The 13,071-nt window shown below is 42.3% G+C and overlaps 2 protein-coding genes across 13 annotated transcripts in view; one reads left to right on the top strand and one right to left on the bottom strand.

Annotated features, from left to right (window-relative positions):
- LOC131693600 (D-beta-hydroxybutyrate dehydrogenase, mitochondrial) overlaps positions 1-13,071 on the top strand; it is a 268,652-nt gene that overhangs the window by 51,822 nt on the left and 203,759 nt on the right. The window lies entirely within an intron of this gene.
- The window catches only part of LOC131693603 (elongation of very long chain fatty acids protein 7), a 134,126-nt gene that overhangs the window by 19,470 nt on the left and 101,585 nt on the right, over positions 1-13,071 (bottom strand). For all 3 annotated transcript variants that reach the window (XM_058981535.1, XM_058981536.1, XM_058981537.1), the window contains exons 2-5: positions 8,074-8,205; positions 7,821-8,011; positions 7,150-7,230; positions 6,804-6,966 (exon numbers count right to left, since the gene is read on the bottom strand). In XM_058981535.1, the coding sequence (XP_058837518.1) occupies positions 6,804-6,966; positions 7,150-7,230; positions 7,821-8,011; positions 8,074-8,146 (508 nt within the window). In that variant the 5' untranslated portion in view covers positions 8,147-8,205. The remainder of the gene's footprint in view (positions 1-6,803; positions 6,967-7,149; positions 7,231-7,820; positions 8,012-8,073; positions 8,206-13,071) is intronic.

Here is a 13,071-nt window from a genome sequence, read left to right on the forward strand (position 1 = left end):
GATTGCCTAATGTGTCCGAGTTTTTGGAATGAGTCTTACGGAGTCAATCACCTTTCGATTGAGTGGTATTCAAAAAAAAAAAAAAAATTGTGACGATCTATTATACATATATAGCATTATCGGTATCAAGTAAACTAAAGTCATACGTCTCCCAACCTTTGAACGGAACGGATCGTTATATTTCACAGTGGTGTTCGGTGTGTAAATTTTAGTGAATCAAGGTCATCCTTTGTTCGTTCGTTAGCTGCCGTTCTGCTGGTGCCGACAGTAAATCCAGTACATTGTTTTCGCTGGTGCGGAACAATCGACGTTGTTTGCAGATAAGTTTTGCTTTATTTTTTTTCCTCGTTTGCTTTCTTTCCTTTTCCCTACTTTTACTCTACCTTGTAATCAAATACTAAGACACATTCCTGTTTATATAACGCTCTGCCCTCGTGCTTAAATGGCCGAGGGCGAAATACCATCTGATGTAATCATGGAAGTCCCTGATCCCCCTAATACTCGTATAAAGCAGTACCCAGAAGGTTCCTCTGGGCCATGGGTGGTATATTTTCGGACCGGAGAGAAACCGGTTAATATATTAAAACTTTCTCGAGATCTGACTGCTAATTACCCGGTTGTAGCTCAGATAACACGTGTTCGGGCAAACAAGATACGTGTTCTAGTGAATGATCTCGGCCAGGCAAACGCGATTGCTTGCTGTGAGCGCTTTACGCGGGAATTTAAAGCGTACGTGCCTTGTGTGGCCTGTGAAATCGATGGTGTAGTGTCCGAACCGGGCCTGAAATGCGAAGAACTGTTGGAGCACGGGGTTGGCTGCTTTAAGGACCCCTCTCTTGAACAGATTAAGATCTTGGAATGCAAACAATTGTATACCGCAAACACCGAGGGAGGTAAGACTACCTACTCTCTATCAGGCTCGCTTCGGGTGACATTCGCCGGGTCCTCTCTTCCCAACTACATTCTCCTTGACAAGGTTCGCCTACCAGTTCGCCTGTTCGTACCGCGGGTCATGAACTGCAGCAATTGCAAGCAGTTGGGCCACACAGCCACATATTGTGGAAATAAGAAACGATGCGGCAAATGCGAAGGAGAGCATGAGGATGACTCTTGCGACAAAGAAACTGAAAAGTGTATTTGCTGCGGGGGCCCTTCACATGCTCTTAAATCATGTCCTGCGTACAAGCAGCGCGAGGATAAAATTAAGCGCTCCCTTAAGGAACGCTCAAGGCGTTCTTATGCAGAAATGCTAAAGAATGCTTCGCCATCTGTCCTGTCCGAAAATCCCTATGCTGGTTTGGCTAACGTTGAGCAAGAATCTGACGACCCACGAGAGGGAACATCTTTGGTTAACCCAGGGGAATCCAGGAAGAGGAGAAATCCAGCCTCCCCTACATTGCCCCGTAAGGGTGCCAAGGTGTCGTCCACTCAGAGTGCGCCATCTACAACCAATAAATCCAACGGAAGTGATGCACAAAAGCCGAAGCAATTTGCTCCAGGACTTGGAAATATTAATTCTAACAAGGAGTACCCACCACTTCCAGGGACACCAAAAACCCCAAGTGTCCCCTTTTTTCAAACAGATACTCAGTCCAGTAGCGGACTAATGAAATTTTCTGACATAGTGGACTTAATTTTCACAGCTTTCAATGTTACTGATCCTCTTAAAAGCCTTCTGATACGTTTTCTCCCTATAGTGCAAACATTTTTGAAGCAATTGACTACTAAATGGCCCCTCCTTGCAGCGATCGTATCCTTCGATGGCTAAGTCATCGAACGAGGTCACCGATTCGATCACTGTTCTACAGTGGAACAGCAGAAGTATCCTCCCGAAAATCGATTCCTTTAAATTTTTACTAAACAGTTTAAAATGTGATGCTTTCGCATTATGTGAAACTTGGTTAACTTCCGATATAAATCTCAACTTCCACGACTTTAATATAATTCGTCTGGATCGAGAAAACCCCTATGGAGGAGTACTTTTGGGGATCAAAAAGTGCTATTCTTTCAACCGAATTAACCTCCCTTCGACACCAGGCATTGAAATTGTCGCTTGTCAAGTTTTAATCAAAGGTAAAGACCTTTGCATTGCTTCCATCTACATTCCTCCTAGAGCCTCGGTAGGGCACCGAACGCTTTGTAATATCACGGAATCCTTACCGGCACCGCGGCTAGTTCTGGGAGACTTTAACTCGCACGGTACGGTATGGGGCTGTCTTCATGATGATAGTAGATCAACATTAATCCAAGATCTTTGCGATAATTTCAACATGACCATCTTAAACACGGGAGTAATGACGCGGATTCCTACACCACCAGCACGCGCAAGCGCGTTGGATTTATCGCTTTGCTCGACATCGCTACAGTTAGATTGCATGTGGAAGGTGATCCCTGATCCCCACGGTAGCGATCATTTGCCTATCGTGATTTCAATTGCTAACGGTTCAAGACCATCGAAAACAGTCAATGTCTCGTATGACCTCACACGGAACATTGATTGGAAGAGTTACGCGACCGCGATATCCGTTAAAATCGAATCCACTCAAGAACTTCCTCCGGAGGAAGAGTACAGGTTTTTGGCTGGCTTGATTCTCGACAGTGCGAATCAAGCTCAGACTAAACCAGTACCCAGCGCGAATACCCATGGACGGTCTCCCACCCTGTGGTGGGATAAAGAGTGCTCAGAGCTGTACGCGGAAAAGTCCACTGCATATAAGGCCTTCCGGGAAGACGGGTTACCCGCTAGCTATCAACAGTACGCGTCGTTAGAAAGGCGAATGAAGAGTCTAATGAAAGCCAAAAAACGCAGTTATTGGCGCCGGTTCGTCGACGGGTTAACGAGAGAAACAGCGATGAGCACTCTTTGGGGTACGGCTCGACGTATGCGTAATCATAATAGTACCAACGAGAACGTGGAATATTCAAACCGTTGGATATTCGCTTTCGCCAAGAAGATCTGTCCGGACTCTGTCCCGGTACAGAAAACGTACCGCGCCGCGTCTTCTCACGATACCGCGAACGAAACACCGTTTTCGATGGTGGAGTTCTCACTTGCTCTCTTATCGTGCAACAATAACGCCCCAGGGTTAGACAGAATCAAATTCAACTTGCTGAAGAATCTGCCTGACACTGCAAAAAGGCGCCTGTTGAATTTATTTAATAAGTTTCTTGAGGGTAACATTGTCCCTTATGAATGGAGGCAAGTGAAGGTCATCGCCATCCAAAAACCAGGAAAACCAGCCTCCGACCACAACTCGTATCGGCCGATTGCAATGCTGTCCTGTATTCGGAAGTTGTTCGAGAAAATGATCATGTTTCGCCTCGACAATTGGGTTGAAGCAAATGGCTTACCGTCAGATACACAATTTGGCTTCCGCAAAGGCAAAGGGACGAACGATTGCCTTGCATTGCTTTCTACAGAAATCCAAATGGCCTATGCTAACAAAGAGCAGATGGCATCAGTCTTCTTGGATATTAAGGGGGCTTTTGACTCAGTTTCTATCAACATTCTGTCAGAGAAGCTGCACCAGCATGGTCTTTCACCAATTTTAAATAACTTTTTGCTAAATCTGTTGTCTGAAAAGAACATGCATTTTTCGCATGGCGATTTAACAACATCGCGATTTAGCTACATGGGTCTTCCCCAGGGCTCATGTCTAAGTCCCCTGCTCTACAATTTTTACGTGAATGACATTGACGATTGTCTTGCCAATTCATGCACGCTAAGGCAACTTGCAGACGACGGCGTGGTCTCTGTTACAGGGCCCAAAGCTGCCGACTTGCAAGGACCATTACAAAATACCTTGGACAATTTGTCTGCTTGGGCTCTTTAGCTGGGTATTGAGTTCTCCACGGAGAAAACTGAGTTGGTTGTTTTTTCTAGAAAGCGTGAGCCGGCGCAACTCCAGCTTTTATTAATGGGTGCAACGATCAACCAGGTTTTCACATTTAAATATCTCGGGGTCTGGTTCGACTCTAAAGGTACCTGGGGATGTCACATTAGGTATCTGAAACAGAAATGCCAACAAAGGATCAATTTTCTCCGAACAATAACTGGAACATGGTGGGGTGCTCACCCAGGAGACCTGATCAGGTTGTACCAAACAACGATATTGTCGGTGATGGAGTACGGGTGTTTCTGTTTCCGCTCCGCTGCGAACATACACTTCATCAAACTGGAGAGAATCCAGTATCGTTGCTTGCGCATTGCCTTGGGTTGCATGCACTCGACCCATACGATGAGTCTCGAAGTGCTGGCGGGCGTTCTTCCGCTAAAAAATCGATTTTGGGAACTCTCACATCGATTGCTCATCCGATGCGACATTCTGAACCCGTTGGTGATTTAAAATTTCGAGAGGCTCGTCGAGCTTAATACTCAAACCCGTTTTATGTCCTTGTACTTCGACTACATGGCACAGAGCATCAATCCTTCTTCGTACAATCCCAACCGTGTCCGTTTTCTAGATACTTCTGATTCTACTGTATTCTTCGACACATCCATGAAGGAAGAGATTCGTGGAATCCCGGACCATATACGCCCGCAGGTGATCCCCAATATATTTTATAATAAATTCCGAGAAGTCGACTGCGACAAAATGTTTTACACTGACGGATCAAATCTCGATGGGTCCACTGGCTTCGGTATCTTCAACAATACTATCACCGCTTCATTCAAGCTCAATGATCCCGCTTCAGTTTACGTCGCAGAGTTAGCTGCAATTCAGTACACCCTTGGGATCATCGACACTCTGCCCACAGATCACTACTTCATCGTTTCGGACAGCCTCAGCTCTATCGAGGCTCTTCGTGCGGTGAAGCCTAAAAAGCAATTACCGTATTTTCTGGGGAAGATACAGGAGTCCTTGTGTTCGTTATCTGAAAAATCTTATCAGATTACCTTTGTTTGGGTCCCCTCTCATTGTTCTATCCCGGGCAATGAAAAGGCCGACTCATTAGCAAAGGTGGGCGCATTAAATGGTGACATATACGAAAGACCAATCTGCTTCAACGAATTTTTTAGTATTTGTCGTCAGAGGACGCTCAACAGTTGGCAAACCTCGTGGAGCAATGGGGAACTTGGACGATGGCTACATTCGATTATCCCAAAGGTATCAACGAAGCCTTGGTTCGGGGGGATGGATGTGGGTCGGGATTTTATTCGTGTAATGTCCCGACTTATGTCCAATCACTACACCATGGATGCGCATTTGCGGCGTATTGGGCTTGCGGAGAGTAGTCTGTGCGCTTGTGACGAGGGCTATCACGACATCGAACACGTTGTCTGGGTGTGCGCCGGGTATTGTGACGCCAGGTCTCAGTTAAAGGAATCCCTTCGGGCCCGTGGTAGACCACCCAATGTACCAGTCCGAGATATGCTGGCAACTCGTGATTTCCCCTATATGTCCCTTATTTATACCTTCATAAAAACGATAAATATCCCAATTTAGCCCCTCTCTTTTATTTCTCGTTTTTAGAGTTTCCTCCTGCCTTGTGGAACCGATCAGCTCCAGAGTGCCACTATGTAACCGCCGTCGCCCTTACCACTACGCCTGCATAGAAGGAAACTGAAGCGAGAGCGACTCGAGGTCCGATGACTTTTGAAGGATTCCCCGCGGGTCCGAAGAATACCATCCGCCAATCCGGTACTCGACGACTTACTATACTGAGGCGCAAATTTGTTTCGCTGATCCCCCTCCCCCCCCCCCCCGTTCGAGCGAAAGTTGCAAGTTTTGCTCTTCTTTCCCTGTGTCTCCCCTGTCCTTGATACAACTGCTGCTACACTGATGCGGAAATAAGCCACCCTTTGAATATCTTGACCAAGCATAAGTTTTAGTTAAAAAATTCAAATTAGTATTCTGTATTCCTAGTTTTAAGATAGCTATAATTTTTACTCTTTATTGAAACTCTTGTCCTCCATCTTGTAAATAGAATTGAATCCCTAGTTTTAAGATTTCTGTGAAATTTCTCATAAATATTTGTTCCCCCCTTTTGTGTACTAAACTATATTGTTAGCTTTAAGATAACCGTAAAATATTTCGTAAAATACTATTACTCCCCCTCTTGTATATCAAAGTGAATCCCTTGTTTTAAATTTTTTCATAAAAAATCTTTTGGCCCTCTTTTGTATATTGAATCTTATTTCTAGTCTTAAGATAGCTGTAAACTTTCTTTTCCTTTGTAAAAAAATATTTCAACATTGTAACCTCCTAGTTTTAAGATATCCAAAATGTAAAAACAAAAGCATTTGGCACCGCCAAGCTAACGCATTTGTGCCTATCAAATAAACGAAATGAATAAAAAAAAATAAACTAAAGTCAAACAACAACGACGAAAAAATGTTTTGAGTATAGCTTCCTCCAAAGCCCGGCACAGGAAGTCACCAGTAACAACTAACATCAATCGGACCAAAACCAATCGAGCAAATCGACCGCAGCCGCAGCCACCTTTGATGAAGATCACTGTCACATTTATCTTAATTGCTGTCAAGGTAAAATCGTGCTTCAATTAGCACTTGGATGCTTCCCCAGAGACTGAGAGGTTGATAACAGCAAACGATTTGAGTCTCGCGTTCACTGGAACAATCATTTTCAGTCAGTTTGACAATTTTTGCCCGTATACTGCATGAGTTAATTTTCGGTGGAAATGTTTGCCCAGTTCCGCTTGGAGGACACTGGCTCAGAACGGGTGAATCTGTTTCCTGAAACAACCGCACCGATAGAGACGCTAATTGGACCGCCGACAATGCCAAGGACTGGACCGACCGACCGACCGACCGAGCGATGCTGGAAGAGAGTGAAACTTACCGGCGAAGTATTTGACTCCGATGAAGCCGCAGATCGGCATCAGGGTGTGGTGGTAGACGTGCAGGAACGAGACCTGGTTCTGCTTCTTGCGTAACACGAAGAACACCGTGTCCAGCAGTTCGATCACTTTGCAGATATAGTAGAGCCAGACGGCTCGGGCCATCTGTGGAAAGTCAGGCGAGAATGGGGGATGTTGCGTAATTGGGATTAATTTGGTTTTCTTTGGGGAAATTATTAGCACCTCTTGGCGAGACACTTTGAAATGGCTGATTTTTTTTCTATGGGACTCGAACGGAGATTTGGTAAAAAGGTTAAGATGGTTTTTCGTTCTTAGCGATTAACTTACCCGCATTGCCGTTGGGTGCCTCGAGTAATCCACGGGTTGACACTTGAAGTCGTACGTTCCATCCCAGCCACCTTTGATACCCTGAGGAGAAAAAGAAAAATAGATGATGGGAAAAGACCGAAGGTTATAGTTAAATCATTCTCAGTTTCGTTTTTAGTAGGCCGTGGGTTGGTGGCATTTACAAAGATTTATGGAGGCGACAATGGTCTTGTTCATTTTTGTTTCATCTCACGATAACCTTATAACGTTTTAAATGGAACTCCGGACACTTTTAGTTTTTTTTGTTTTTAATTTTCGCGATGCTCTTTAATTTGATTGAAAATTTCTAAATTGCATTCTGTAGCTTTGACTAAAATCGTGTAAATTGTTCTACTGATTCTGATTCAAATATCGGATCCTAAGTTTTGTTCAATAACTCAACTTATTCACAATTTTCTTTACAAGATTCTATAGATTTTAAGCTGATCAGTCATCTGACAGACTTTTTTTCTGATCAACTTCCCGGATGCTCAAACACTTGTATGTATAACAATCCCTGTTTTAGTACTATTTTGGTATTTGAATTACACAAACAAGTTATTAGAATTGGATCTCCTCATTCTACCGCTGGACAAACATTTTTTTGGAAATTTAGATGGTTGCATGATACCTTTAGGCCCAATAACACTCACCTCATACACCAGCACTACACTGAGCACCACCTGCAGTGCGTTGTACGCAATCAGGACATTTTCCAGTTTGAAGGGTTTCCGCTTGGCCATGTACCGGGGACCGGCGTACAGACAGAAGTACAGGTACGTCACAACAATCACGAGCAGCGGGGTCATCGAACCGGACAGAAACCAGTCCGACGTCCGCTCATCTGCGCATAAAGTAAAGGCGTTAAATTTGTTTCGATTTCCAATTTCTTTGAATTGAACATACCTTGATTCTCTATGAAAAACTGTGCCACTCGGTCGAAAACACCACTGGGTTCACTTATTTTCTCTGCCTGCATTGTGTTCTAGTAATTTGGCAGCTTCCTACTAATGTGACGCTCACTGCATAGGTTGATATCTGCAAATAAGCAACGGAAAATTTGGTTGTTACTTTTGGTGGATAACTATGTTGTTACTGAGCAACTGAAATCGCAAACAATTGGTCTCTGCAGCTTCTGTTCTTCATTGTGTCTGGCATGGGCAGGTGGGACGTGACAGGAAGAAAATTAAGACTTTTTGCTATTGCTGTTGTTTACATTAGAATGAAGAACTAGGAATGCCTCCCAATCGCGTGTCCAGAAGTAGCGGTTGACTAAAAACGAGGAAATGATAGTCAGCTTCTAATGCCAGTTTGTCCTGGGAATTCGACTTCAGTCGGCCACGTAGCTCTGCAAATTTTGCTAGTTGACCTTCCTTGAACGCAGTAAACGAACACGCTATACGTAATTAACATCTCGGATCCGTTGAATTCTGTAGATGCCTATCGGCATATAGAGCGATAAGCCTGGTTTGACCGTATTAAGTAAGATGTCGCTTTTTTGATCAATTACCTAAACTCTAGTCAAAATTCTTAGTGTATTTTCAATTGTATCCATCTGTTGACTTTAAAATTATTGCTTTTAGATATTTTTTTCTAGAACTTTTCTTGTATTATTCTCATTATTCAATATTATTTCATTTTTCCATCTTATTTTCACATTTTCTTCGGAGGAATTCTTTTTGTTTTTGTAGTAGACAACTTCTAACGATTTAAAACATTTAGCGCTGTCTGACTTGAAATATGTGTAGAAATTTTGTATTCAATCCCGAAAAATGTGCGACTACGATAAATAACTGAAAAACGGATTTTGCACAAATAGTTATTATCAGATTTGGTTCACATGATTCGTTCGGCGAGCTACAAAGCTTTCTTAGTTCCGCCCCATTCGATACCAATGAGTAATGGCTTGCATAAAAGATATTGCCAACTTGTCAATTATTTTGCTCGTATTTTGTTATCGTGCGGCATTGAGGTCAGCAGCATATACCAGTCGGATCATTCCGTTGCTAGTATATCATTTCAAAATAACTTCTGCTGTCTATCGAACCACAATCATGTATGTATCTCGTTCAGGACCACAAACACTGTTCGTAAATAAATTAATTACAATGTCTTAAAGACTCCGCTTTATAAGCGTACCAAAAATTTAGACAAACTTGTTCTGTTCCACAAAAATCTGTATATGTGTGAATAAGATTTAATAAATGCGTACAATCTTAGGATAAATTTGCATTTCCAGCAAAACTGCCAGCATAATTGTCCGGTTGTTTTTTTCTCCGTGCTGTGCAGCCTACGACAATAGACGCTATCTTAGATAGTAAATTAATAGTAATTCTCCCATATCAAGGTCATTTGTTTCGGACCCGTTGTGAGCTTCGATTGTGTAGTATGCAGAATGTGATTAAACAACTCTTTTTAATTCCTATTACGTCAGCGCCACAGCTGATCCCGAGTAATGACGAATTTCCGTTTGAATGAAGGTCCAACGCCCTAGGCTAGAACCTTGTGGACTTCTTCGAGCCCAAAACTAAATCAAATTTCCAAAGATCTAAACATTATCATATCGACATTCCGTTCGGACAAAATCAGGATTATGATGTCGAGTTCTAAACAGACAACGATATTGCTTGCTATGAGCTTTTCATGAAGGGCTAAGGCCCATCTCGGGAGGTCGAGATTGATGGCGTAATCAACAATGAAAATTTGACGTGTGAGGATTTGCTAGAATACGGGGCTAATTCAGCCGGAAAAAATGCTGGATTGCAGGCGCATGCACTTAGTTCTAATCGTGTTGGAAAAAGAAAAAATACTCTTGCCCAAGATAGTTTGTCTGACCATATGCTTGTACCGCTGGTCATGTACTGCCTTAATTGCAAACAATTGGAACACACATACTGTCATTGCACTGTGGGGCATTTATTACATTCAAACCTCAAAATTATTTTGAATATTGTTTCTTAAGTGAACGCTTATAAATTAGTACAAATTGTATTTCAAAGTTCTGAAAGATAAATTGTTCAAATCAATCTTTCCTAAAGTGAATTTATACTTTTCTTGATGCTGAATTAATATTTTAATATTAAATATATGAATAATAGAGTGACAGGAACAAAATGACCCCTATCAGCCCACCCCTGAGTCGATTTCTAGTCCCATCAGGAGTTCTTGCACCAAATTTGAAGCAAATCGGACAAGTCTAGCTACCGGACCAACGTGCCTGAAGTTTGTATGAGATTTTTATACAATTTACATGGAGAAAACCCACTAACTCGCATTTTTGCCGCTGAGTGGCACTGTATACATCGTATTATCACTGAAAGTGAAAATAAGAAAGATAATTTAATTGTCTACAACTTTGTCGAAGACTGATAGTGAATCCGGCTTTGTTAAAAGAAGTTATTAAATTTTTAACGAAGTGATGTCTGAGTCAGTATTCCATAGGGCTTAGCAGTGCAAGGTTGTGTATCAGTACTCGATTCCCACGAACTATTCATTTTTGTGAAATAACCGTTAGGTTTAGCTCAATAGTATGTTCAGAAGAATTGTAGTAAATAATAGGAGTCATGTTTTGGTTAGAAAATTTTAGTTCCATGTTGTACCGCATAGAAGGCGCCAACACTAACTTTTCAGCGGAGAGAGATAGAGATTAGGCGTCTTCCACAAAGTTGTAGAACAGGCATTTTGCAATAATTCTCCCGAACATCTCGATATTCTATCTCTCTTCTATGAAAAGTTAGTGTTGGCGCCCTCTATGCGATCACAGTTGGAACTAAAATTTTCCAACCAAAACATAACTCGTATTATGTGGTATGATCCTTCTGAACATACTACTGAGCTAAACCTAACGGTTATTTCACAAAAATGTATAGTTCGTGGGAAGCGAGTACTGATACACAACCTTGCACTGCTAAGCCCTTTGGAAAACTGACTCAGACATCACTTCGTTAAAAATTTAATAACTTCTTTTAACAAAGCCGGATTGGCTAGCATTTTTCGACAAAGTTGTAGACAATTAAATTATCTTTCTTGTTTTCAATTTCAGTGATAATACGATGCATACAGTGCCACCTAGCGGCGAAAATGCGAGGTAGTGGTTTTTCTCCATGTAAATTGTCGAAAAATCCCATATAAACTTCAGGCACGTTGGTCCGGTAGCTAGACTTGTCCGATTTGCTTCAAATTTGGTGCAAGAACTCCTGGTGGGACTAGGAATCGAATCAGGGGTGGGCCGATTGAGTTTTCAAAAATTCATTATTTTTCTGGGCAGAATCTTCTTCTATACTATAAAATTGAAAGTGTCTTTGCGATATCCGAGCAACACACAATAATCGCTACACGGATGAACTTCAAACTTTGCATATCTGCGCCGGACATTTCTGGGAAGGTTATAGGCATGCTTTCTTTTACCAAGGCGTTTTAAATGAACAGTAGAATGCCCAAAGCAACAATGAATTTTTGAAAGCTCAATCGGCTCACCCGTGAGTAGATTCCTAGTTTCACCAAATTTGAATCAAATTGGTCAAGTCTAGCTACCGGACCAACGTTCGTGAAGTTTGCATGCGACCTAACGGGGAACATGCGTAGCTCGCATGTTCCCCGTTAGGTGGCACAGTGTGCATCAAATTAACACTGGAAGTGAATATAAGGAAGATAGTTTTATTGTCTTTATGTCTCTTTCAATATGTAGATAAAACTAAATATTTTTTGTAGTTGTCAAAATACAACAGTCGCAGCAGGCAGGCATATTTAAACATTCGACCTTGCGCTCTTTACGACCACCGCAACCGTATATATGCATTGAAAACGGCACTCTGTGCCGGTCCGCTCGTTGAGCACCTTGCACCAGTAAACACTTGAACCGACTGTTCAAAAATGTGGAAAGCATCTCAGCCAAGTATTTTCAGTTTTGGGGAACACTTTGGAACTTCGCACACGTATCCTAGCGACTGGTTCTTATTTCCGCTTGCTGTGTGTAAAAATAAATCACTCCTGTTTAGGTTGCACGTTTAGACAATTTTGAGTTAGTTCGATTCTCATTTTATGTGCATCGTGTTCAGTCAAATAATATCGAATTTTATCGACTACTTCTGTTGGGTCCCAAAGCAATGGTAAAGACAAAACTGTATTATTATGCAATATGCGACCATACTATGTTGTCATTCATATCTAATACATAATTCCTATCCCTTTCCTCAACGCGGGTGCCAACCATGGTGCGAGCCACCTTATCCTTACTTGAACTCGACACTGGGTCTGGTTTAGGCATCAATCGCTGTCAGCGGTTGGAGTTGGACCCTGACTCAGTGTCGTTACGAACGGCAACGGTATTAGCGAAGAAGAAATCTGTGGTCATATGCTGTCATGGGCAGCGAACAAACGACGCGCGCGTTGTGCTTTTTCTTATTTTGGGCCACTTAAAATTATTTCAAATTATCTTCATGAATGGAATTGATAGTTTCCTGTTGTAGTTTCGGTTTTATATGACATTCGATTAAATTTTTCGCGACTTCCACGACATCAATATGTTTCGTTGCAACAAGAAAACCCCTACAAAGGAATACTTTTGGGAATTAAAAATAACTATTTTTTCAACCGAATCAACCTTCTTTCGACTCCAGGCATTGAAGTAGTCGCTTGCCAAGTTCCAATTAAAGGTAAAGACCTTGGCATGGCTTCCGTCTACATTGCTCCTAGAGCCTCGGTAGGGCACCAAACGGTTTTGTAGTATCCAGGAAGCTTACCGGCACCGCGGTTAGTTCTAGGTGGCTTTAACTCGCACGGTATGGTGTGGGGCTGTCTTCACGATTGAACTGGATTAACGTTAATCCAAGATCTGTTCAACAATTTCAACATGACCAACACACAGGAGAACAAGTTAACACGGGAGAAATGACGCGGATTCCT

Source organism: Topomyia yanbarensis, chromosome 3 (genome assembly GCF_030247195.1).
Source record: "Topomyia yanbarensis strain Yona2022 chromosome 3, ASM3024719v1, whole genome shotgun sequence".
NCBI lineage: Eukaryota > Metazoa > Arthropoda > Insecta > Diptera > Culicidae > Topomyia > Topomyia yanbarensis.